We start from the raw sequence: 25,252 nt of genomic DNA on the forward strand, positions 1-25,252 counted from the left end.
GACCTCTTCAAGAAAATTAGAGATACCAAGGGAACATTTCATGCAAAGATGGGCTCAATAAAGGACAGAAATGGTATAAACCTGACAGAAGCAGAAGATTTTAAGAAGAGGTGGCAAGAATACACAGAAGAACTGTACAAAAAAGATCTTCATGACCCAGTTAATCACGATGGTGTGATCACTCACCTAGAGCCAGACATCCTGGAATATGAAGTCAAGTGGGCCTTAGGAAGCATCACTATGAACAAAGCTAGCGGAGGTGATGGAATTCCAGTTGAACTATTTCAAATCCTGAAAGATGATGCTGTGAAAGTGCTGCACTCAATATGCCAGCACATTTGGAAAACTCAGCAATGGCCACAGGACTGGAAAATGTCAGTTTTCATTCCGATCCCTTAGGAAGGCAATGCCACAGTATACTCAAACTACTGCACAATTGCACTCATCTCACATGCTAGTAAAGTCATGCTCAAAATTCTCCAAGCCAGGCTTCAGGAATACATGAACTGTGAACTTCCAGATGTTCAAGCTGGTTTTAGAAAAGGCAGAGGCACCAGAGATCAAATTGCCAACATCCTCTGGATCATGGAGAAAGCAAGAGAGTTCCAGAAAAACATCTATTTCTGCTTCATTGACTATGCCAAAGCCTTTGACTGTGTGGATCACAATAAACTGTGGCACATTCTGAAAGAGATGGGAATACCAGACCACCTGACCTGCCTCTTGAGAAACCTGTATGCAGGTCAGGAAGCAACAGTTAGAACTGGACATGGAACAACAGACTGGTTCCAAATAGGAAAAGGAGTCCATCAAGGCTGTATATTGTCACCCTGCTTTTTTTAACTTATATCCAGTGTACATCATGAGAAACGTTAGTCTGGATGAAGCACAAGCTGGAATGAAGATTGCTGGGAGAAATATCAATAACCTCAGATATGCAGGTGACACCACCCTTATGGCAGAGTGTGAAGAAGAGCTAAAGAACCTCTTGATGAAAGTGAAAGAGGAGAGTGAAAAAGTTGGCTTAAAGCTCAACATTCGGAAAACTAAGATCATGGCATCTGGTCCCATCACTTCATGTCGAATGGGAAACAGTGGATAAAGTGGCTGCCTCTGTTTTTTTGGGCTCCAAAATCACTGCAGATGGTGATTGCAGCCATGAGATTAAAAGACGCTTACTCCTTGGAAGGGAAGTTATTACCAACCTAGACAGCGTATTTAAAAGCAGAGACATTACTTTGCCAACAAAGGTCCGTCTAGTCAAGGCTATGGTTTTTCCAGTAGTCATGTATGGATGTGAGAGTTGGACTTATAAAGAAAGCTGAGCACTGAAGAATTGATGCTTTTGAACTGTGGTGTTGGAGAAGACTCTTGAGAGTCCCTTGGACTGAAAGGAGATTCAACCAGTCCATCCTATAGGAGATCAGTCCTGAGTGTTTATTGGAAGGACTGATATTGAAGCAAAAACTCCAATGCTTTGGCCACCTCATGCAAAGAGCTGACTCATATGAAAAGACCCTGATGCTGCAAAAGATTGAGGGTAGGAGGAGAAGGGGATGACAAAGGATGAGTTGGTTTGATGGTATCACTGACTCAATGGACATGAGTTTGGGTAGGCTCCGGGAGTTGGTGATGGACAGGGAGTCCTGGTGTGCTGCAGTTCATGGGGTTGCAAAGAGTCCGACACAACTGAGCGACTGAACCGAACTGAACTGAACCAGAGGAGAGAAGACCCATCTTTTCAAAAACTTTGCAATGCATCTTCTGCTTTAGGCTCCTGGGGTCAGTTACATGTTCTTTCTATTCATCTGTTCATTCATTCAGTGTGTGCTTCTGTATAATATACCACTTCCTTGATATGATTAGTGGTGTAATAATGAGGAGCTGTCAGGGGAAAAGTCCTTTTGCATTGAATAGAGCAGCCTAAAGTAAAGATAAAACTCAGAGTTAATCTTTATCATCTTTTATTACATAACAGTTATAGTTTTTTTTTTAGAATCAAAAATAGTGGCTCTACCATTTGTGGTTTTAGTGGAGGCTTTTCCATCCTTTGTCAAGTTGTACTGACTTTCAAAACAGCAACTGACATTATTTTAACACACACTTTGCCTTTCTAAGGAAGTTAGGTGCTGGACTGTGCTAAGTTTCTTCAGTCGTGTCTGACTCTGTGACCTATGGTCTGTAGCCCTCCAGGCTCTTCTGTCCATGGGATTCTCCAGGGAAGAATACTGGAGTGGGTTGTCATGCCCTCCTCTAGGGGATCTTCCTGAGACCCAGAGATCAAACCCACATCTCGTATGTCTCTTACATTGACAGGTGGTTCTTTATCTCTAGTGCCACCTGGGAAGCCCAGTGAGATCATTTTAACACACATTGCGTTTCTAAGGAAGTTAGATAGATAGAATTATTTGTTTGTTTTACAAGTTTTGGAACTGAGGTTTGATATATGAATAGGCTTGCCCAAGATTCCATGAGTGCAAACCGAGGATGCAGACTTCCTTATTACAAATAGTGTCAAAGTGATTTTCATATGACTTAAGAAAGATTGAGAATCTAAACATTTTGACTTTGTGACATTAATTATGAGTGATTCAATCCTTAAATAAAAATCCAATTTTATTAATAGTTGGGAGCAAATTTTACTAAAATATATTCTCAATATTGGCTCTAATTGTCTTGTTCAATAGTACTTCATTTTGAACTAGTTCTATAGTTGCCAATGTTAATGTGATTAGCTGTAAGTTTTTGGGAAAAGAGTCCAAATGGTTTATATTTTGTGGCTTGTTGTTTTTACCCTTTAGTAAAATCTGAGAGTACGTTATTGTTTGTGGCCACAGTACATGTGCTTGCCATGTTATTAGAAAAAAATATGTATGAATGAATGTCACAATAGTGAAATAGAAACATTTTGGAAAAACAATTGTATGAAAATCCTCTAAACATAAAAAGTTTGGCCTATGAGAGCAAATTAGAACTTGTTGTATAATCACTTCCTGCCTTTCAAAACAGTGTGACAAGTAGCAGATTATTGCTTCAAGATATTTGGAACCCCTTGCTCAAGTGAAAGCTATTCTGCTTTTCAGTTCAGTTCAGTTCAGTTCAGTCGCTCAGTCGTGTCCGACTCTCCGCGACCCCATGAATCACAGCACGCCAGGCCTCCCTGTCCATCACCAACTCCCGGAGTACCTTTTAATGGTCATCAAAAGGAAGAGTTCGGAATTTGATTGGCATTTCTCATGAATCAAGTTGCAGTGACTCTCCGTACATAGGCAGTTGCTAAAAATACAGCATGCTCTAAATATAATTCTATGAGCCACCTGTTTTATTAAGTCTTCCAGTGCCTTACCAGGTTCCTTTCCAAGTTTAAAAAAAAAGGTGCTTCGTTAGGAGCCTTTAGGCAAAGCTCTAATATTTTTATTATTTGTGCAGAAAGTCCTCTGCAGTGGAGTGGTTTATAGGAAAATTGTTGGCAGCAAAATCTTCCTTCACTGATAAATACGGGTAAACCCCTTTGAAGACAATTATTTTTTTCTTGAACTAATTCTTTTAAAACATGAAATTTTGTTGAAGAAAAGACGTTTGAGTTATAAAAGCGGTATTATTATTAGCAGGGTGGTATTCTAGGGGCTTTCCTAGTGGCCAGTTGGTAAGGAATGCAATGCAGGAGACCCGGTTCCATCCCTGGGTTGGGAAGATCCTCTGGAGAAGGGAATGGCTACCCACTCCAGTACTCTTGCCTGGAGAATTCCATGGACAGAAGAGCCTGGTGGGCTACAGTCCATGGGGTTGCAAAGAGTCGGACATGACTGAGCAACTAACACTTCACTTTTAGAGTGTTCTAGCATGACTCCAGGAGGTACTAATGGACTTGATACAACCATATTCACCTTTCACATGAGAATGAAAGTTAGACCTGTGTGTGGGTTTATTTGAACACTACCACTGAAGTACCCCACAGTAAAATTTTGATCCAAAAGGAATATAAAAATGTTTCCAAGATATGGATATTTTCAGCATTGCTTGGGGAAAATGTGACATTATTCAAAACATTTTTGGGATGAGTAACAAGCTGCCTCATGTCTATTTGTATCTTTTACCAGGATGCTATCACATTTTCCCTCCTCAGCATGCTTTTTAAAATAGGCAGAAAGTGATTTTTCATTATGGGTCCATTTACTCAGGTTTCAGAAATAGTCTGTTACTTCTAAGTATAGTTAATTATTTTTCTGGGAAGGCAAAGAAAGCTAGAATTCTGGTATGTGTTGAAAATAAGTGATTTGTAGTTGTGTTTGAAAAAAAGCACTGGTAGAATGAATGAAATATGCTAGAATATAGTATACTAAGAAATAGATGAATTTGTTATATATATGTATCTTTTCTACTCTATAGGATGTCCATATATCTGATGAAATTTCCTTTATATTAAGCCTTTAAAATGTGTATTCCTCATATATTTGCACATTATGTTACCAAGAATGCCTGAACATTTAAATTTTTAACACTGAAAGAAATCATGCTATATCTCAGCCAAGTCCCAAAACTATTGTAACTTAAAAATATTAGAGAAAAAAAAAAGATCAATAATGTGTATATGGTGTGGGGAAATCAGGTACATACCATGTTACAAAAATGTTTATTTCTATAGATATATGTTGAGTGCCTGCTATGTCTCAGACAATGGCTTAGATTTTGGAACTGTAGAAATAGTAAAGACTTGGTTACTTTTGTGTGGTAATATTATGAATGTAGAGAAGAATTTCGGAGAAGGCAATGGCAAGCCACTCCAGTACTATTGCCTAGAAAATCCCATGGATGGAGGAGCCTGGTAGGCTGCAGTCCATGGGGTCGCTAAGGGTCGGACACGACTGAGCGACTTCACTTTCACTTTTCACTTTCACACATTGGAGAAGGAAATGGCAACCCACTCCAGTGTTCTTGCCTGGAGAATCCCAGGGATGGGGGAGCCTGGTGGGCTTCCGTCTATGGGGTCACACAGAGTCGGACACGACTGAAGTGACTTAGCAGCAGCAGCAGCAGCAGCAGAGAAGAATTTATGACTATAATTGCCTGAATCATTTAAATAGCTTTGAGTGACTATTCGGTTAAAATAGTGATTTAAATATGTTATTAACAATGAAATTTAAAGCAACAATTTCAAAGTTATTATCCCTAAATAATTTAAGGATATTTATAATTAAGAAATGGAAATGAAGCCTCATTCACTAAAACTGTAGTTGTCATAGTATCCATAATTCAGTAATTCATTTCTGAGTTGGCTCTTCACAGAAATATGCTTTTCTAAGTGGAAATTTGCCAAGTTTTACTTGTAGCTAAACATATATTTGTGTCTTTGGAGGCGTGACAAGTGCTTTTCACTGTCAAATATAATGAGTACAGCTGGCTCCTGCCCGTTGAGCTTTTGCTGTGTATCCCCTTGTTTGCAAATCTTCAGCCTCACTCTTCTCTGTCACTCGAACCTGCCAAGCTTTTCCCCATCACTGGGCCTTTCAGTCACTGCTCTTCTGTTTGCAGTGTTCTCCCAGAGTTTTCCATGGCTACCTCCTCATTATTCCAGCCTCAGCCCAAAGTGCCTCCATCCCCACACCCTCTGGGATTCTGTCTTCTTGCCTTTTTTTTTTCTTTATTGCACCTATTACCACCAGGTGTATTGCATTTTTTATCTGTCTTTTCCCATATAAGTATGAATTCTTTGAAAGCACAGATTTTGTCACATTTCCCTCTGTATGTCTAGTCTCTCGACCTCTGCCTACTCTGAATATTTGTCAGCTGTTTTGCGGGTTTATCAGAATTGGTGTCCGATCACTAATACAGTGCACTGTGTTAAGGCACAAACTATGGAGCCAGGCTACCTGGGTTCACACCTTGATCCTGTTACTTACAAGGTGTAAGACCTGGACAAGGTGCTTAACCTCACTGTTACTCCTTTGTCTCACCTGTAAAGTAAGGATAGTAATAACTTGCCTCAGAGTTATTGGTAGGTGGAAATGATGAATGTATGTGAATGATAGTGGGGGAGGGAAATAGCTCTCTTTCTCTAGTTTGGTGAGGCTAAATCATAGAAGACAGGCATTTATCATAATCTCAGTTAAATTATAGAAGACAGGCTTTTATCATAATCTCAGTTAAATCATAGAAGACAGGCTTTTAGATTATGATAAATGCCTGTCTTCTATGATTTAGCCTCACCAAACTAGAGAAAGAGATCTATTTCCCTCCTCCACTATGTCTACAAGACCATTCTCTACACCTGTATCTCCAATCCTTCCCTGCAAATGGGTTCATCAATACCATGTTTCTAGATTCCACACGTATGTGTTAATACACTGTATTTATTTTTCTCTGACTTCTTTACTCTGCATAGCAGGCTCTAGGTTCATCCACCTCACTAGAATTGACTCAAATTCATTTCTTTTTATGGCTGAATAATATTCCGTTATACATACGGACCACATCTTCTTTATCCATTCATCTGTCGATGGACATTTAGGTTGTTTCCATGTCTTGACCATTGTAGATAGTGCTGCTATGAACATTGGGGTACATGTGTCTTTTTTGATTATGTTTTTTTAAGAGTATATGCTCAGTGGTGGTGTTTCTGGGTCATATTTCATTTGTAAATTGGATTGCTTCTTCCATAATATCTTCTCATTGTTTTTATATATGTGAACACTATTTAATCTGTATATTCTGTCACTAAATTCACTTAGTTTTTATAGTAGTTTTTTGGTTATTATTGGTTAAGGTGTACACTGATGAAGATGACAGTTATAACTCTTCCAATTTTTTGTTTCTAATTTTTTATCTAATTCTGTTATCTAGAACAGGTGATACTGGGCATCCTTCTATTCTTGACCTAAGTGGGAGTGCCTTGCATATATCTTTGTTATTCATGATACTGTCTTTGGGCTGTAATAGAATTTATCTTGTTTAGGGAGCATCTGTCTATTTATATTTTATTGATGTTTTTAAAATCAAGAATGTTGACTTTTTTCAAAAAACTTGTGATTTTTTTTCACATTTGTGTAAGTGGCTATGATGAATTAAGATTTCCAATGTTGAATCATAGTTATATTCTTTTTTTTTTTGGTTGGATTTTTTATTTTCATAGTTATATTCTTATGATAAACTCCATCTGGTCATTTTCCCATGTTACTGACTTTTGTTTGCATATATAATTTAGGATTTTTAGCTTGACAGTCATATGTGAGCTTGTCCTGTATTTGTTTTGTTTTGTTTGGTAGCTGTTTTGCTTTTGTGCTGTCTTAACTAGGTTTTGCCATGTGTTTACACTATTCATAAAAATAACTAGTGTTTTTTTTCATATTTTGAAACAGTGAAAATAACAGTGGAATTATCTGCTCTTGCTTGGTTTGGTGGGATTCCTCTAGGAAATTATCAAGGCCAGGAATTTCTATGATGTAACTCTGATGTCTTTTTCTATTGTTTGGTAGTAAAGAGGTTTGTTGGATTTTTACCATTTCTGAAGTCATTTTGGTAACTCATATTGTCCCAGAAAATCATCTCTGTCATAAATTCTCCCTCTCACTGTCTGTCTTTCTGCTTTCCTTAGGCACTGACATCATGTAATCTTTCTCTTCCAGCTGCTGTACCATCCCTGTCACCATAATTTAGGTTTTGTTACCTCCCTTCTGGGCTATAGCTTCTACCTTATAAATTCTAATATTTTAACACAGTGTCACTAGATTAAATTTTATTGCCTACAATATTATTCATTCCTTTAATATATATTATCCAATATGTTATGTGGCAGGCATGACAGGCATGCAGAGAAGACAGACAAAGCTCTACTCTCATGGACTTATATTTTGGTGGATGGTGTCAGACAAGTAACACGTATAAATAATAATCTATCAGGTAGTGATAAGCATTATGGAGAAAAATGAAACTGGATAGTGGGGATAGACATAGGAGGCTGGGTAACGTTTTAATACATAGGGTCATGAGTGTTGAGCAGGGACCTGAAACAAGTCATAGAGGGAGCCAGCTGGGAAAAGTGCTTGAGACAGGTTTAGTAAGTCCTAGGTCCTGAGCTAGGAGAATACTTGTCATGTTTAAAGAATAGCAAAGACATCAGGAATGGAGCTCGAGAATGAGTCAAAGTGGAAGAGCAGAAGATGAAGTCAGAGTGCTTGGTTGTCTGTGTGTTTGGAGGGATGGGGTGGTGGAAAGGAGTGGGCAGATTGTGCAGGACATTGTGGACCACGATAAGGAATTTGGATCTTACTGAGGGCTTCCCTGGTGGCTCAGAGGTTAAAGCGTCTGCCTCCAATGCGGGAGACCCGGGTTCAATCCGTGGGTCGGGAAGATCCCCTGGAGAAGGAAACGGTAACCCACTCCAGTATTCTTGCCTGGAGAATCCCATGGGCAGAGAAGCCTGGTAGGCTACAGTCCACGGGGTCGCATAGAGTCGGACACGACTGAGCGACTGAATGGAACGGAATGGAACGGAACGGAGTGATTTGAAAAGTTATAATACTTTTTTTTGTTTTTGTTCTTTTTTGAGCGCAACATGATCTCGACTAAAGACAAATTATTGTGGCTCCTCTGTAGAGACTGTAGAGGGCTATTGATTTAGTTCAGGAAGGAAAGAAAGTTAGGTTAGTTCATGGATATAGTGGTAAAATTTGGGAGAAGTGGTTGGATTTCAATTATATCTTGAAGGTTGAGCCATTTGGATTTGCAGGTGAATTGAATGTGAGATTTGAGAGAGAGCCATCCTTCATTTTTCTCTAAGGACTTTGGTCTGAAGCAATCTGAATAATACTGTTGCCATTTACTGAAAAAGGGAGCATTGAAGAATAGCAGGTTTGGACTGAAAATAAGGAGTTTGGCTTTGGACATGTTGAGGTTGAGAATGCTACTGTTGATCTAAGTGGAGATGTCAAAAAGCAAGTTGGATATTGCATTCTGGAGTTCAGGAGACAGGTCTCTGTGAAAACTCTTCAATGGCTCTCAACTTCTCACAAATTTTAGATTGCTAGCATCACACTCAAGATCTTTTATCTGACCCTAGCCTTCTAGGCTGCAGTCCATGGGGTCGCTAAGGGTCGGACACGACTGAGCGACTTCACTTTCACTTTTCACTTTCACACATTGGAGAAGGAAATGGCAACCCACTCCAGTGTTCTTGCCTGGAGAATCCCAGGGATGGGGGAGCCTGGTGGGCTTCTGTCTATGGGGTCACACAGAGTCGGACACGACTGAAGTGACTTAGCAGCAGCAGCAGCAGCCTTCCTTTTAAGTCTTGTCTCACACTATTACCTTACATAGACCAAGCCAAACAGGCTTTCTCATTTCTAGAATGTGCTAAGCTTTTGGCCATTTTGATGCTGTTGCCTATGTTATCTTTCTAGCTGGAATGCCTGTCATTTCAACACTGTTTATTGGAATATTATTCATTCTCCATGACTTTATACATAAGAAGAAGAAGACATGAGCCAGGAGAGGAAACATATTCAGTTGATGACTTTAGTGAATGAACTCCTGGCTATCTTGTTCTGTGTCCTCATTTTAACCTGTGGGACAGCACACTTTTTCTACTTAGTGACAAAAGAAAATTAATTTTTTCTTTATTTCCAGATGGGAACATTTAAAGCACATGATGGTGAATATTTCTTAGAACCTGTAATGAAGGCAGATGGGAGTGAGCATGAAGATGATCATAACAAGCCACATCTTATATACAGACAGGAATTAAAGAGGAACTATTTTCTGCAGTCTCACAAGCCTTGTGATGTTTCAGGTAAACTGTGACGTAAAACTCTTTATGGTAAAATTGTAATATTATTTTAATCTTTTTTAGTTTAGAGTTTATGTATTTTCTTTAAATCTTGATATATGTCATATTTTAAACAAATTTTATTGACCTGAGGGATCCATTAGAAATTAATCTATAGGCAATTTTGTTGTACATTAAGTTTACATTCAAAAAAGTATTCAGTAGAGTTGACCTTTGAAAAACATGAGGGTTACTGATCCCCTGCCCAGTTGAAAATTCATGTATAACTTTACAGTTAATGCTCCTTATATACAGTTCCACATCCATGGATTCAACCAATCATAAATTGCATAGTACTGTAGTATGTATTTAGTGAGAAAAACTCATATAAAAGTGGGCCTGTGCAATTCTAACCTGTGTTCAGAGTCCATATATTTGAGGTTTGTAACAAAGAACCAGAAATTTTTTTACTTTAATCTGTTAGTGACAGTAGTATGATTTTTCTCAGCAGAATTTAAATGATTGAAGAAACTGAACCTTAGTAACAATAACACGTTGCTTCAACTTTACATACTTTTAAATTTGTATAAAGGAAATATTTCAGGTAGTTTTCTGGGACTTTTTTGCTCAGTATTGTTTCTAAGGGTTGGCCATGTTGGTACATGTGGCAGCTGTTCATTTTCATTGTAGGGTATATATAACAATTCACATATCCATCTTCCTGTCAATGAGCTTATGGGTTACTTGCAGATTTTTGCTACTATAAAAAATGCTGCTGTGAAAATTCTCATCCTCATCTCCTGTGTTTGAGTCCATCCAGAGTATACAGATTGTTACTAGAGAATTCCACATTATTTTGCAAAGTGTTTTTTTTTAAATCAAGTTTTATTTCCAGCAATATATGAGAGAAATATGTCCCTCTTTTTTTTCCTGTAAAATTCAAACTAATGAAGATTATTCATGGTTTAGAACTTAGGAATTGATGATTTCTATAAAATGTAAGTCTGTTGCTAGTAGAATACTTGTATATTGCATAGAAGTTGTATTAAGAGCTGTGTCCTTATAATATACATGAATCTTCATCATATCATTTTATGTCACTCTATGAAGAATGGTGAAAAGCACCTGCACTTACCATCAAAGTATAAAATCTAGACAAGAGTGGGATTAGAAAGGATTTATTTGAGATTGTAGGTGTCCGTGAACTATGGTTCCAAACGCTGCAATGCCATCTGTTTTGGGATATAATGATATGTAGGCCTTTGAAGGTTTTCCCTGGGAATGCACTTCTTAACCTCTGCTATTATATGAGTGCCATTTTGGAGTGGTTCTCACTGTGTCTAAGGCCGTGTTTTAAATCTATTGACATAATAGATGCCTTTCTTATGCTTTTAATATGAGCATAAGGGTTTCATTTTTATGGCTTCAAAGAAAACACAAATGGGTACAGCTCTACAATAGAATTCTACGGAAGGCAGCTTATGCTTGTTCTGATCCACCATTCATGAGCAGCTTGTTTAATGAATTGTTTAGCTTCTTAAGAAGAAAGCCACCAAGTAGACACTCTGAATGCATAAATGTTTCACATAATGATATGCAGGGTTTTGCATTCACAATCTGTTCATTATCAGAAAGAGAAGGGTTCAAGAAAAGCCAGGCCCTTTTGTTTAAAAAAGCAAAAAAAAAAAAAACAACTTGTACTAAATTAGATTTATTATAAAAACTACAAATAGCAAGGAAATAGAAAGCTATGAGTTTTAGTTTTCTTTTAATCACAATATATTTTCATAAAACGTTTATCTACTAAAATGCTAAAATAGTATCATTCTTTTCAATTCTTAAATTACCTACATTTTTAGGTATAATTAACATACATATTTTTAATCACTAAAAAGGCAATCAATTAATGGCCTAAATAATTAGCTGCTAATCATCATCCTGTTAGTAAAATGGAGAGTTGTAAATGTCATTAGTAAAATGTTATCAAAGGTTTTTTTCTTCGTCTGCAGTTCACACACTACTGTTCTGTAATGCTTGCAGGATCTTATATATTCTAAAGATGAACCCTCATTGAGGAGAATTCTTCAAGTAGGTAGGCCTAAAGCTTTAACTTATAAACCAAAAGAATTAATTGGAAAAGGAAAAGCCATTTTTTCCCATATTTCTATTGATTTAAATTTATTTAAAATTCTAAAATGCTATAATTCATAGTCACTTCAGTCTTGATGGATTAAATTGTTTTTTACATCAGATTTCATCATGTGGCCATATGGATTATGCTTGGTAGTTGAACCTTAGCCATTGTGGATGCCAGGTTTCCAGGTATATATTAGCCATATTAGAAGTAAAATCCAGTGGAAATGGCAAAATAAGCTCATAAAATCCATGAGATGAACAAACAACCACACAGTAACAAAATTAAAACCCAAAGGGGAGGGAAACCCTGAAAAGATTGATAGGAATGAAAATCACCCAGAATCAGAATGGATTCTGTTAAGTGTGGTTCTGCCAGTACTTACTCTTCAAGGCAGATCGGAGCTGGTCTGTGTTCCTTGGGAGGCTGGGTGAGGCTTAGTCCCATTCTGCCATCACGTCTCTGTCTCTCTCTCTTCTGAGTCCTTTTCTTTCTTCCCTTTCTTCCCATTTCTCTTCTTGGTTGTTATTGCTTTCCCATCTTCTAAGTTGAACATTTTTTAAAAGTGCACTTCTTGGCCACCACTTTATACCACTTCCTATATAGTCTATGTGATTTTCTTTGTACTTCTCTAATTTTTAGCTACTAATTTAAATGACACAGAACTTAAACATGTTCATCTTCAGCTTGTCCTAAGATGAAATTTCAGGGTTACAACTGCCAGATGCCAGTGTGTTTTCTTGGATGTCCCAGGGTATCTTAGATTCAATACATCTGAATGCAAAGTTACTCTCTCTCCTATCTCCCTTTTTACCTGCACTCCCCAAAAGAAGCCTGTATGTTTTTGGTGTTCAAATCTCTGTTGAAATTAAACATATGCTATATGATGCAAACTTAACAAGTATTACTTTTTAAAGTCCTGTTCGGTTAACTAGAAAAGATTGATTTATATTTTAATAACAGATTATTTGCCTCAACCTTCAGGTTTTCTTTTTTGATTTGTTAATCAACATTCTAAAGTTCGTAAAAGTAGTCTATTTGCTTAAATGGCTATTCTTCATCTTATTATACTAGCAATGTTCTTAAGTTCAATTTTATCCCAAGAAAAGAAAAATCCCAAATTGTGAAATTTGACGAAACTGTTAAGATTTTGAGACTGTGAATGGTATGGAATAGAAGATATATATATATATATATATATCTTGTTATTGAAGATATATATATATATATATATATATATCTTGTTATTGTTTAGTTAGTCAGTTGTGTCTGACTTTTTGTGACCCTATGGATTGTAGCCCGCCAGGCTCCTGTGTCCATGGGATTTCCCAAGCAAGAATACTGGAGTCGTTGCTATTTCCTTCTCCAGGGGATCTTTCCAACCCAGGGATCAAACCTGCATTTTCTACATTGGCAGGCGGATTCTTTACTGCTGAGCTCCCAGGGAAGCCCATATATATATATATATATATGGATCTATACTTTTCAAAGCACTCCTTATAGTCATGTGTCACTGTTCCTGAGAGTAATTCTGAGCTGTAATCATCCTTCGCTCATACATGTTTTCTGTGAGGGGAAGATCTAGTAGTGCTGTGACAATGATTTTTTCTGTGCATAGAGCATTATTTTATTAGCTGACCTATTTTGCCAATTGTATGTTCTGCTTGCTATAATAGTGAAATGTGCATGTATAATAGTGAAATGTGCATAAATAATTCATTCCAGAAAGAAGGATCAGTCTGCCATTTTTGATACTTACTTTGTGTTGTCATTATTATACCTGTGGCAGTTCCCAGAACTTTGAAGTCCTATTTTATTTGTGAAGTCTTGTATTATCTAGTTTTACTTTAATGAAGTTAATGATTCCCGTTGGGTGAATTGTGTTTTAAATGGGATATGAAGAAGGGAACGCACATGCAGGGAACCAGAGGATATGTTTATCCAGTCTGACAGGTGCATTTTGAAAATATGTATCTTTTTTTAAATTTTTTATTATTTTTAAAAAATATTGTAGTTTATTTATTTATTTTTTATTTTAATTGGAGGCTAATTACATTATTGTATTGGTTTTGCCATACATTGACATGAATCGGCCCCAGGTGTACATATGTTCCCCATTTTGAACCCCCCTCCCACTTCCCTCCCCATCCCATCCCTCTGGTTCATCCCAGTACACCAGACCCGAGCATCTTGTATCATGCGTTGAACTTGGACTGGCGATTCGTTTCACATACGATAATATACATGTTTCAATGCCATTCTCCCAAATCATCCCACCCTCGTCCTCTCCCACAGAGTCCAAAAGACTGTTCTATACATATGAAACTATGTATCATGGAAAGTCACGTGATCCTTCATATTTTAACTGTGGTAGCAGCAGTTCTTTCCAGGAAGGACTACCTAAAGACTACCCACTCTTAAAAATCTTCCTTCCTCTGTATTGGGATTATATATTTCATGCTCTGTCCTTAAACTGGAGAATGTTTTGCTTGTAGGAATAATGATCCATTCTTCTAGTTTTGAAGTGTAGTCTTTTTCTTGACGTTGTCTTTGTACTAATTTGGGAATTGATGGGGAGAATTGTGCTTCTTGAGGTATAAAAGAAATGATAATTATAACCCCTAATTGAAGAGTAAACTACACCTCTGTCTTAAATATAATAGTGCCAAACCACTTATGTTTCTGTTAAAGATTTACTTATCTCTCACTGTAAAATTATAGCTTTTTTTTTGTTGCTTGGCATTCTGATGTCAACTTGTTCTGGTTCATGTGTTCATCAAACCTCTGTTGAGGTGAGACTGAAATTGTTAATCCTTCTTTAAAATGCACTGTGCGTCTGTGTTTCTCTTCCACTCCATTAAGAACTTTTCTGTCTTTGCTTCAGATTGGTACACTTCCTGTTTTGAAATTTCTTATGTAGTGATGTAGTGTTCTTAGTCACTTTGTAACTTGGTTAAGTTTCTTTTTTTTTTGGGGGGGCATTATGGTTTTATTTATTTTTTTAAAAATTTTATTTATTTATTTATTTTTTTTGCATTTTCTGAGACTCAGTATTTCTCTTTTTTTTATGATTTTTTTTTTTTGGAGGGGGGCTTTTTTTTTTTAATTTTACAATATTATATTGGTTGGTTTTGCCATATATTGACATGAATTTGCCCTGCGTTTACATAAGTTCCCCCTCCTGAACCCCCCTCCCACCTCCCTCCTCCCTTTATCCTCCCTCTGGGTCATCCCCGCACACCAGCCCCAAGCATTCTATAACATGCATCGACCCTGAACTAGTGATTCGTTTCACATATGACAACATACGTGTTTCAATGCCATTCTCCCAAATCATCCCACCCTCACCCTCTCCCACAGAGTCCCAAAGACTGTTCTATACATCTGTGTCTCTTTTGCTGTCTCGTATACAGGGTTATCATTTGCATCTTTCTAAATTCCATATATATGTGTTAGTATACTGTATTGGTGTTTCTGGCTTACTTCACTCTGTATAATAGGCTCCAGTTTCATCTACCTCATTAGAACTGGTTCAAATGTATTCTTTTTAATGGCTGAATAATACTCCATTGTGTATATGTACCAGAGCTTTCTTATCCATTCGTCTGCAGATGGACATCTAGGTTGCTTCCATGTCCTGGCTATTATAAACAGTGCTGCAATGAACATTGGAGTACATGTGTCTCTTTCAATTCTGGTTTCCTTGGTGTGTATGCCCAGGAGTGCGATTGGTGGATCATATGGCAGTTCTATTTCCAGGTTTTTGAGGAATCTCCACACTGTTCTCCATAGTAGCTGTACTAGTTTGCATTCCCACCAACAGTGTAAGAGGGTTCCCTTCTCTCCACATCCTCTCCAGCATTTATTGCATGTGGACTTTTGGATAGCAGCCATTCTGACTGGTGTGAAATGGTATCTCATTGTGGTTTTGATTTGCATCTCTCTGATTATGAGGGATGTTGAGCATTTTTTCATGTGTTTGTTAGCCACCTTTATGTCTTCTTTGGAGAAATGTCTGTTTAGTTCTTTGGCCCATTTTTTGATTGGGTCGTTTATTTTTCTGGAATTGAGCTGCAGGAGCTGCTTGTATATTTTGGAGATTAATCCTTTATCAGTTGCTTCATTTGCTATTATTTTCTCCCATTCTGCAGGCTGTCTTTTCACCTTACTTATAGTTTCCTTTGCTGTGCAGAAGCTTTTGATTTTAATTAGGTCCCATTTGTTTATTTTTGCTTTTATTTCCAATATTCTGGGAGGTGGGTCATGGAAGATGCTGCTGTGATTTATGTCGGAGAGTGTTTTGCCTATGTTCTCCTCTAGGAGTTTTATAGTTTCTGGTCTTACATTTAGCTCTTTAATCCATTTTGAGTTTATTTTGGTGTATGGTGTAAGGAAGTGTTCTAGTTTCATTCTTTTACAAGTTCCTGACCAGTTTTCCCAGCAACACTTGTTAAAGAGACTGTCTTTTCTCCATTTTATATTCTTGCCTCCTTTGTCAAAGATAAGGTGTCCATAGGTGCGTGGATTTATCTCTGGGCTTTCTATTTTGTTCCACTGATCTATATTTCTGTCTTTATGCCAGTACCATACTGTCTTGATGACTGTGGCTTTGTAGTAGAGCCTGAAGTCCGGCAGGTTAATTCCCCCAGTTCCATTTTTCTTCCTTAAGATTGCTTTGGCTATTCGAGGTTTTTTGTATTTCCATACAAATTGTGAGATTATTTGTTCTAGTTCTGTGAAAAATATCGTTGGTAGGTTGATAGGGATTGCATTGAATGTATAAATTACTTTGGGTAGTATACTCATTTTTACAATATTTATTCTTCCAATCCATGAACATGGTATATTTCTCCATCTATTAGTGTCCTCTTTGATTACTTTCAATAGTTTTATAGTTTTCTACGTACAAGTCTTTTGTTTCCTTAAATAGATATATTCCTAAGTATTTAATTCTTTTCGTTGCAACAGTGAATGGAATAGTTTCCTTAATTTCTCTTTCTATTTTCTCATTATTAGTGTATAGGAATGCAAAGGATTTCTGTGTGTTGATTTTATATCCTGCAACTTTACTGTAATCACTGATTAGCTCTAGTAGTTTTCTGGTAGAGTCTCTAGGGTTTTCTGTGTAGAGGATCATGTCATCAGCGAACAGTGAAAGTTTTACTTCTTCTTTTCCAATTTGTATTCCTTTTATGTCCTTTTCTGCTCTGATTGCTGTGGCCAAAACTTCCAGAATTATGTTGAATAGTAGTGGTGAGAGTGGGCACCCTTGTCTTGTTCCTGACTTTAGGGGAAATGTTTTCAGTTTTTCACCGTTGAGGATAACGTTTGCTGTGGGTTTGTCATATATAGCTTTTATTATGTTGAGGTATGTCCCTTCTATTCCCACTTTCTGGAGGGTTTTTATCATAAATGGATGTTGAATTTTGTCGAAGGCTTTCTCTGCATCTATTGAGATAATCATATGATTTTTATTTTTCAGTTTGTTAATGTGGTGTATTACGTTGATTGATTTGCGGATATTGAAGAATCCTTGCCTTCCTGGGATAAAGCCCACTTGGTCATGATGTATGATCTTCTTAATGTGTTGTTGGATTCTGATTGCTAGAATTTTGTTAAGGATTTTTGCATCTATGTTAAGTTTCTATGTGTTTTAACTTGTTGGTAATATAAGCCTCACTGCTAGAATTGAATACATCTCCATTTACCCTGTATTGTAGTAGTACTTGTTCTTCAGTGCTCTGTCTCCACCATATATTTCCTTTGGCTTCTTTCATACTCTTAGTCACTTGTTCTTTAAAGAAATTTCTCCTTAACGTTTTCTCTACAATGAGAGGTATCTCCTCAAATTTTTTAAAAATCCCTTTGCTGTAAATTTAAGTTTATTTAGATATTTAAGATGCTCTTCACTTATAGAGATAAAAATGTGAATGGAGTTATTAGTTTTTAGCTCTTTTCCTAACTGTATCTTAGTATAGTTTCTTACTCTACTAAAAGTTGCTATTCATTTTACTTGTAATTAACATCTTACTAATTCTCCTATGGTTAACATACCCCCCCTCCATGATTTTGTCAGATTAAGACCATGGACTTTTGAATTTCTGGCTCTGTAATATCTCACGATTTAGGGGCTGCTCTACTTATTCTGCACATAATTAACACTATCTTGTATTGTTTTAAAATTTCTTATATGCTCTGTTATCCTACACCTCAGTTTTAAGATTCTTTGTTTATGTTCCTTAAACTAAAAGGTTATATTTTTTCCATTTTTTATATTCCTCACAGCAACTAATACTATGTTATGCTTATAATACATGCCATGTAAATAGTTGAGAAATTGTTAGTACTAAAATAACTGTATTGCTTACAGATAGGTATGAAAGATGAGGTTTATTTAGAAGATGCTTTGGGGTGTCATACAAAGACAGTCTAACTCAGACATGAAAGTTGTAGAAGCTTACTTGAGAAAATAGCTGATTATCTGAAACCCAGAAGAAGAGTAAGGATTAGACAGGGAGAGGGTGAGAAGTATTCCATACAGAAGCAGGATGATCTCATACCAGGGAGGTAAACAAGGGAAAGTTCATGGAGGTCAGTATAAACTGGATTAGGGGTTTGGGCTTTACCTCAACACTGATCCTGTAGATACTGAGAGTCATCTCCTCAAGTAGGTCAAACAAAGATCCTGATATGGGGTCTGATTATGTTGTTTGGCCTGACTTGGTCTGAATTAATTGCTGTTATTGGGAGACAGAGATGTAATCAGCCACATCACTCTGCTGATAGGGTCAGGTGAGTGTAACTGGAACTATTGACTAAGTGAATAGATGGAGATAGATACCCAAAGAGAAATTGGGGACTGTTGTGAGAAGTTAGGTGAATACATGCTAGAGAGGGGAAACTGTGCAGAGACACAAGATGAGCAGTTATAATACTGGTGTTATAAAAATTGTTTGGTGCCTATGAGAACTGGCAAAAGAAAATGCCAACAACTGATACATACAGAATGAAGAGAATATTTCTGACTTTAACAGATTAGTAGTTGAACTTTGTGTTGAAATATACAAAATGAGTAGAAGACTGAGACATTAATAACTAAAATACAAGCTACGGTACAAGAAAGAGAGCTAGTAGTTTTGTTCTTAGTGTAACACTGTCCAGAATTTTCAGTCAATTCATTTTTTTCTGCTGTCATGATATTCAATAATTTTGCATACATGCAAGCAAATTTGGATTTCCTCACCACCTCTCAGTTTTTTATTTTGGTGATGGAGAGAATGCAAATAGAAAGACCAAGACGATATTCAGGTTATGACTTTTAAATTTGTGCCACAAGAACATGGAAGAAATTTCTTAATTCTTTCTCTTTTACTATAGTAGTACATTCACTACTAGCCCTAGGGGATTCCATTTATAGCATTCAGCAGGAAGGAGAAAATATATGATGTAGGGTCAATAAGTAAAAAGCCTGTCTGTCTTGTGGTGTGCCTAAAGAAGAGTGAAGAAGGGATGCAGGAAGAGTTCAGTGAAATATGTGTGCAGGTTTTCCCTGCTCCATATTCTGGGGTGAGCTTAAATTGAATAAGTGGAGAAAAGAGCTGACTGCTAAGAGGAGACTCTGGTTCTTGTTTCACATCGGTAACTCTGAGGATGAGGTCTCAATTTGACCCTACCATGGATTTGTTTCTTCATTTGTTCATTCATTTATAATATATATATTTGAGCACCTCCTTCACTGATGCTACAGTGGTGCTGGGGCTGTATAACTCATCCCATGACCAGCCTGTACAAGTACAGTTGCTGTGAGCAGGGTGAGAGGGTAGAAGGGGATGAAGTAAATATGGTGCCGGGAGGCTAGATCCTGTAGATATAGGTGAATCCAGGTTGTGGGACCTGGAGCTTATACAAGGGGGAGCTTCTTTAAGAAAAGCAATATATAAATTATGAGTACAAAAACTTCTATGTTTCCTTCAGGGTCTTTGAAAGGGACTTTGTAAGTGAGAGATCGAAAGTTAAGCTATTTTAGATTCATGGTGAACCAGTCTCAACATGTAGGACATTGTAAGACACAGTAATGGCTTTGGCTATAACTTCAACACTGCAAGCCACTGTAGGATTTTGAATGTAGGAGTGACCTGATCAGCCTGTTTTTTAAAGATATCACTCAGATTGTTGTAAGGAATCCTGCAAAGCTAGCAGAAGGGCAGAAGCAAGGAAGGTTAAGAGGATATTGCAGTAATCAAGTTGATAAATGATGTCTTGAATTGGGGCAACAGCCATGAATTTAGCCATGTACACAGATACTGTGTACATCTTAATTGTCAAGCTGATAGGTGAAGAGAAGGTGGGGGTTGAGAGTAAAAATTGTCACATATTATTTATAGGTTTTATATTTTTTGTTTTTCCTGAACAAATGGAAGAATTGTCATTTTCCAAGACGGGGAAGTCTGTGGAAACCATGGATTAGAAGAGAATATCAAGAAATTAGCCTTTAGATATTTTGAATTTAAGGTGCTAATTAGATATCCAAAAGGAGAATAGTCAGGTAGGCAATGGAATATATGAGTTGGAAGATCAGTAAGGAGTCTAAACTTGGGATAATAATTTTGAAGTCAGACCATATAAATGAGGTTTTAAGATAAGTTTGTATAAAATTGTGTTCAGTTCGATTCAGTTCAGTTCAGTCGCTCAGTCATGTCCAACTCTTTGTGACCCCATGAATCACAGCACTCCAGGCCTCCTGTCCATCACCAACTCCCGGAGTTCACTCAAACCCACCTCCATCGAGTTGGTGATGCCATCCAGCCATCTCACTCTCTGTCGTCCCCTTCTCCTCCTGCCCCCAATCCATTAATGGATTAGATGCAGAAGAGAAGTCCAAGGACTGAACAATGAGGCATGTTGATTTTTAGCAGTTGTGGAGATGAGGAGAAAACTAGGAAGACTGAAAAGTAGGGAGATAATAAGAAAAGCTGAGTTAATAGTGTCCCAATCTAAGTGATAAAAGATTTTTCAAAAGGTAAGACTAGTTGGCTAAATGGTGCTGAGAATTCAAAGAACATGAAGATTTAGAACTGATTATTGGATTTTGCAAAGTAGAGATGATTGGTGACCCTAAGTATTGTGTTAATTGGAATGGGTTCCAGAATAGTTTCAAGAATAAAAATTCATAAAATTAAGGTATTACGAAGGAGACTTAGATTAACTATCTTTAAGATTTGAGAGGACTAATCCTGTCAATGGTGAACACTTTTGTAGAAAAAGTGATACATTAAGCTCTAGAATGAAGCATAAAATAAATTAAACTATATCTTTGAAATTAAGAGCTCAATTTATCCATTTCAAACTTTGATTTATTCCTTTTGTCAAAATCTAGAAATAGTGAACTTAATAAAGTTTTTGAAAGCAGTGTAAATAGGTTTATTTCATGTAAATCAATTGTGATATTTCATAGGAATTTAAAACATTTAGCATAGCATTTATTTTGAGAAGTGTTCCTATATGTGGATCTGTTTTAGATATAATTTTTTTTTCTTCCATTGGCCTATTTATGATATTGTGCCAAGACAAAAAAAGCTAAAAAGAGTTCTAAAAATACTATAGCTCTGTTATAAGTCTTGGAATGTGGTACAACAGATCCTTGATTTTATTCAAAATTTGTTCAAGATTATTTTGGCTATTCTTGATATATATATTGTTGATTTCCACAAAAGAATAAAAAGGATTTTTATTGGATTTAAATGGATTACTAGATCAATTTGAAGCATTGGCATCTTTCAAGTATTATCTTCTAATCTATCCATATGACATATCCATAAATTTCTGCTTAATTTCTCATTTAATGTCTTCTAAATTTCTTTGTAGAAGTCTTGTGTATTTGGACTCTTCCTGGGTATTTCACCAGTTTAGACACTATTGTAAATGATATAATTAAATTTTAATATCTAATTATTATACTTAAAATGTATAAATTTTATATATAACAATTTCATTTTCTAATTATTATACATAAAAATGCAGGCAAATTTTTATATTGATCTTGTTCTGCTTATATATTCTGTTTATCTGTTTATACTGTTGGGTTTTGTATATGAAAATATAAGACAGTTTTATTTCTTTCTTTGGAAGATTATTTACATATTTTATTTCTTTTCTTGCCTTATTGCACTGACTAGGATTTCTAGAACAATGTTGAATGGAAATTGCAGTGATGAAAATTCTTGCCTCATTACCAGTTTTGAAATGAAAGCATTTGATGTTTTCTGATGTACACAATGTCTATAACAATATGTTGCAGGTCTTTCTTAGGAAGAAAAATAAATTTTTATCTGATTAAGAAAGTTCCCCTAAACTCCTGCTTCATAAAGAATTTTATTATGAATGGATATTGAATTTTATTGAAACATTTTTTCCTTCATGTACCAAGTATTTTCCCCCTTTGTTCAGTTATTTGATTCTCAAATGGCAAATCTGGCTTGCGTTCTTATCAGACTAGTTTTGGTAATATTTTCTTTAGAGTTAATACATCTTTGTTTATAAATGGATTTGGTTTGTAATTTTCCCCTTATTTCATAGAAAAGAGCAAGGATGATGACAGACTGTTGAGAAGAATGATTAAAATGATGGACTATGAAATATAAGCTATATAGTCATTTTTGTTTTATACACTTGATATTCTTTTAGAATTACTCAAAAAGTAAAGAAGTAAATAATTCAATAGATTTTTGGAGAGCAATAAATGTGAAATTTTCTATATAAAGTAATAGTTTACTAATCAGCCAGATTGTTCATTTTATAGTTTTGTTTTGGTCTTCCAACACATGACTTAACTGCAAATGCTAGTGAAGTAAATTTTAATCTTTGATCGCTTGTATTGAGTTGCGTGATGCTTTTCTCATGAAGATGAAAGATTCTAATTATTTGTAATTGAAATCTAATTCAGAATTGCAGCGTTCAAGAGCAGCTCTGTTTAAAGACATCAAGACATGAGATTGTATACTTTCACAATGAGTACAAATGTTGGGGAAAATTGCACAAGGATAGGCCAGGTTCTTGGCTGGTCCCAGCTGGTGTTCTACTCTGTGAGGATCATTACTGGTAGAGTGAGAGCTGGGCCAGTAGTCAGGTCAGACAGACATCTGTTTCATGTGGAAAGCATCCAGATCTCTGGACCTCCCCCCTGGAGGCTTCTTCCTTGTGCTTTTCTTCCTTGGAAGAGAGCCAGAAAACTGAAGATAAAAACTCCCTTCCCACTCTGATCTATCTGCAGTTTGCAACTTCTTTTGCCTAAATACAAATGTACCTAGATTTAAAATAACTTCCTGGTGTACAAGTGACAAAAACATTCTTTTAGAAAGTGGTAATTTGTTAAATTCTGAAGCATAGCAGAAGATAAACAAAATACCTGCTTGCAAATAAGAATTCTATCTATCAGTGATTTCAGAGTTTGATTTTTTTTCCCCACTTTTGTCAGCAACTAAAAGAACTGGACTTAATAAAAGCCTTTACAAAAGCAATGTGAATAAAAATTTATCTACAATAAATATGTTAAGTACTGTTAAGAAATTGCATAAAATTTTAATTTTTAATATTTTATGTTCATTTAATGACTGTCTTTAATTAGATCTCCAAGTTTTTCACTGTTGTATTTACTTTGGGAAATACCTTTAATATTTCAATATTTCTTTTTTTAAAAAAAAATTTAAGCAAATATTAAAGTTTCAAAGAATATTTCGTATAAGAAGTCTATTTTCAACCAAAGCTGTTTCAGGAATTTTAGAGTCAGGAAGAGTATATATATATATATATATATAGTTTAAGAAATAAGTTGTAATGACTGCAGTAACTTTGGAATAAAGAATAAGTTAAAGTATATCTTTCTTTGCATTACATTTTATATTTTTATGAGTTATAACTTTATTTTCCAAAAAATCCGAGACATAAATCATAGTTAATAACACTACAGGAAGTGTAAGATTTTAGAGTTACTTAGTAATAGTGTGGAAAAATAATATATGAGTTCAGGGATAGAGAAAATAGGATGTGTGTGCATGCTCAGTCATGTCCGACTCTTTGCAACCCTTGGACCATAGCCTACCTGGCTCCTCTGTCCATGGGATTTTCTAGGTAAGAATACTGAAGTGGGTTGCCATTTCCTCCTCCAGGGGATCTTCCCAAACCCAGGGATCAAACGGGCGTCTCTTGCATCTCCTGCTTTGAGGGCAGATTCTTTACTGCTGAGCCATCAGGGAAGACCCAAGTAGCGTGTAATGCTTATAAATGCCTACTTAGAACTAAGTTTGCACTTTGGGAGGGGTTTTAGGATGCTTAGTACTTAAAATTATCTCAAGGCAGTTCTGGAATAATTCCACATGAGGCAGATTATCAGATAAAATGGGGAAATGGAACTCTAGGAGCAAGCCATGGAAAGTTTGAAAAGCAGAGGGAGTTATTTTATCTACTATTAAGTAATAGTAAGTGGCTGTGGTTCAGGAGTGGCTTGCCATGAAAGTTCATCTGAAAATAGGAAGACAAGATTAATGAGGTAGAATTCTCAATTGGTGTCTATTTTAATAGTGTCATGCTATGTTCTAATTTCAGCAGTCATGCTCTTTTGCAAAATAAGCTCACTGCATATCAATGAGATATGTAGTGTTCAGCATGAATAACTGACTTTTCTTTAAAGAATGAAATGTCACATTTCATTTACATGTTTAGTTGCTAAGGGTATAAATTTAACTCATTGATAAGATTTTCAGCATCTTTGCAAGCAGTTGTTATTATCAATATACAATATAACATTGTTATATCAGTATATGTAATTGTACATTCAAATTCTTCTTACATTTGTATCATTTGGTTAGTTTGTCTTAATCCCACTCTTTTTAGAATTTCTGAAAAGAGATAGGATTTTAAGACCTGAAAAGGCACTTCCTAAAATGCGAAGGGCAACGCAAGTGTTCCTATTCTATGGAGGTTGGGGTGCCAAAAGCTGATAAGAGACAATGGATATGTGTTCCTCTCCATTTAAAAAATCTTAAAGGTTTTGAATTTATGAATGAATGTGTGCTTGTTTTTAACTCTTGATTTATGCAAGAATCCTTGATTCCGCTTATTAGAGAAATTGTCTTGTACATCTTCAGAGCTAGCCCCAAAGGTTGACTTTTGAGAATGTGGAAGAAAGGATATTTACTCTGTAATATTTACCAGTGTGCCCTTTGCTCTGTCAGAACACATAGCAGAAGGAACTAGAATTTCTTGCTATATGTAGGATAATGGGAGTAATTTGGGGGTTTCCAGTGCCCCCTTTTTTTTTCTCCCTGAGGGCCACTAAAGTAAAAAGTAAAGTAAAAGATTGA

The 25,252-nt window shown here is 36.2% G+C and overlaps 1 protein-coding gene across 1 annotated transcript in view; it reads left to right on the top strand.

The window, feature by feature from the left end:
- The window catches only part of ADAMTS20 (ADAM metallopeptidase with thrombospondin type 1 motif 20), a 210,082-nt gene that overhangs the window by 12,178 nt on the left and 172,652 nt on the right, over positions 1 to 25,252 (top strand). The window contains exon 3 of the mRNA XM_055395361.2: positions 9,622 to 9,784. Coding sequence (XP_055251336.2) covers positions 9,622 to 9,784 — 163 coding nt within the window. The remainder of the gene's footprint in view (positions 1 to 9,621; positions 9,785 to 25,252) is intronic.

This window comes from Moschus berezovskii, chromosome 6 (genome assembly GCF_049115385.1).
Source record: "Moschus berezovskii isolate FMDL1 chromosome 6, NW_MosBer_1.0, whole genome shotgun sequence".
In the NCBI taxonomy this organism is placed as follows: domain Eukaryota; kingdom Metazoa; phylum Chordata; class Mammalia; order Artiodactyla; family Moschidae; genus Moschus; species Moschus berezovskii.